Source organism: Sander vitreus, chromosome 10 (assembly GCF_031162955.1).
Source record: "Sander vitreus isolate 19-12246 chromosome 10, sanVit1, whole genome shotgun sequence".
NCBI classification, from domain to species: domain Eukaryota; kingdom Metazoa; phylum Chordata; class Actinopteri; order Perciformes; family Percidae; genus Sander; species Sander vitreus.
The window spans coordinates 567,118-569,617 of record NC_135864.1 but is presented as its reverse complement, the minus strand read 5'-3'; the positions used below and the strand labels follow the sequence as shown (position 1 = coordinate 569,617).

At 45.6% G+C, this 2,500-nt stretch overlaps 1 protein-coding gene across 1 annotated transcript in view; it reads right to left on the bottom strand.

Moving 5' to 3' along the window:
• The window catches only part of LOC144524876 (uncharacterized), a 25,214-nt gene extending 23,958 nt beyond the window's left edge, over window positions 1-1,256 (bottom strand). The window contains 1 exon segment of the mRNA XM_078261391.1: window positions 377-1,256. Coding sequence (XP_078117517.1) covers window positions 377-1,256 — 880 coding nt within the window.
• Between the last annotated feature and the right edge of the window lie 1,244 nt (window positions 1,257-2,500).

Here is a 2,500-nt window from a genome sequence, read left to right as displayed (position 1 = left end):
CTGACGTCAGCGTCTCTGACGTTAGAGAAGCTAACGCCAGCTTCTCTGACGTCAGCTTCTCTGACATTAGCTTCTCTGACGTTAGCTTCTGTGACATTAGTGTCTCTGACGTTAGTGTCTCTGACGTTAGCTTCTGACGTTAGTGTCTCTGACGTTAGCTTCTCTGACGTTAGCTTCTCTGAAGTCAGAGTCTCTGACGTTAGCTAGTGTCTTTGAACAAAGCAAGACAGACAGACAGACAGACAGACACACACAGACACACGTTGCTAAAAGCCATGTTTAGCTTTGTTTTTTCTGATATGTGAAAAATGGCTCTAATTTTTATTTTGGTGACTTTTTTGGCGACGCTTCTACTACCCAGAGTTCCTAGCGGTACCTGTCTGCAGAAGGGGCGTGGTCTGAGCGGCCTCCTGCTCGGAGCTCCTCCCCTGTCGGCGTCTGAAGCGGAAGAAGCCGAAGGCACGGCGCCTCCTGCTGGGCCGATAGCGGTACTGCGGGGGCGCCTCCGGCTCCACAAAGTGCAAGAACGGAGCGTAGAACGGCGAGGCAGTGGGCAGCGTGTAGCCCGGGCGGGGCTCCGGGGTCGGCGGGCAGGAACCCGTCCGGCCGCGCTGGGAGAGGACCGGGTAGGGGGAGCGTGCACGATTCCCCTGAGTCTCAGTGGCGAGGAAACGATTCCCATGAGTCTCAGTGGCGAGGAAACGATTCCCATGAGTGTCGGTGGCGAGGAAACGATTCCCATGAGTGTCGGTGGCGAGGAAACGATTCCCATGAGTGTCGGTGGCGAGGAAACGATTCCCATGAGTCTCAGTGGCGAGGAAACGATTCCCATGAGTCTGGGTGGCGAGGAAACGATTCCCATGAGTCTCAGTGGCGAGGAAAGGTTTCCCATGAGTCTCGGTGGCGAGGAAACGATTCCCATGAGTCTCGGTGGCGAGGAAAGGTTTCCCATGAGTCTCAGTGGCGAGGAAAGGTTTCCCATGAGTCTCGGTGGCGAGGAAAGGTTTCCCCTGAGCGTCCAGAGCGAGAGATGGGCGGACGCCGCCTGCGTTCTGCCCCAAGATGGCGCTGCGTTGCTGGTGGATTTTGGCGCTGAGAAGACGCCGACGCAGGCTGCCCTCCGTCTTAGGCTGCAGGGCGGCTATTTGGCGAGGAAGCAGCTCATCTAACTCTTCGTCTGGAACGCCGTTCCAGCAGCGGGACCCCACGCCAGGCCCCGCCCCCTCCCCGCCCAGACACTCAACGTACGAAATCATCCCGGCGGCTGATTGGCTGATTGCACTCAGGAAAAATCACAATTAAAACAGCCCCAGAGATTTTCCAACCCTTCAAAATAAAAGCCTCTTTCCTGACTTTTAAAATAAAAGGTACATTTCACAATAAAAGCTCCAAACATTCAATTCAGTCCTTTCCATAACTGTAAAAGGAGCCATTTTTTAGGAAGTCCTTCACAGTAAAAGCTCAAGAAAAGAGTGTTCTGCTCAGGAATCCTTCAGAGTAAAACAACAAACCTCAAAAGGTTAAAAAAAGTTAAAAAAAAAAAAAAAAAAAAAGCCCCAAGCCTTCACAACAAAAGCATGAATATTTTCAGCCAAATGTGCATCATCTTTCACAATAAAAGCATGGATTTAGCTCTGATCTTCAAAATAAAAGTATGAATTGTATTCCTATCTTCACAATAACAGGTACAACTAAGTCCGAAATGTTGACCTTTCAAAATAAAAGTGTCCATTTTGTTCCATTCTTCACGTTAAAATCTCAGAAAATATCCCAAAACTTCATAAAATGTCCATTTTTCACAATAAAAGTATGAATTGTATTCCCATCTTCACGTTAAAAGCAAAAACAACGTCCAAAAAGTGTTCAGCGTTTCGTAAAAACGACACAAAATGTCCATGACCTTTCACAATAAAAGCCCAACATATTTCACAGTTTAGGGTCAGATTGGTCTTAAAAGTCTCCACAAACATCGCCAAAATGTTTCAGGAAACATCTTCTGATATTTCACAATAAAATCCTCAAACTTGTCCAGAAAACGTCCCCCAAGAGTCCCGAAACGAGTCCAGTTTTAAACATCTTGACAGAAAGCAGGAGAGCTGCGAGTGCTTCCTCTGCCGTGTGCGTCTTTAATCTGCTTCTAACGGGATTATCCCGCTCCGCAGGTGGTTGCTGAGCGACAGGTGGTTGCTGAGCGACAGGTGGTTGCCTCGACGATGACGATGAAGACGACGACGACGCTTCAAACTGAATTACAATCAGACAACAGAAGGTCAACGTCACCCAACTCATGAGTTGGGTGACGGTCAAAAATATAAAATATTATTAAAAATAAATACAAAATAAATACAATAAATACAAAATAAATACAATAAATACAAAATAAATACATAAAATAAATACAAAATAAATACAAAATAAATAAAAAATAAAAAATAAATACATAAAATAAATAAAATATAAAAAATAAAAAATAAATACATAAAATAAATACATAAAATAA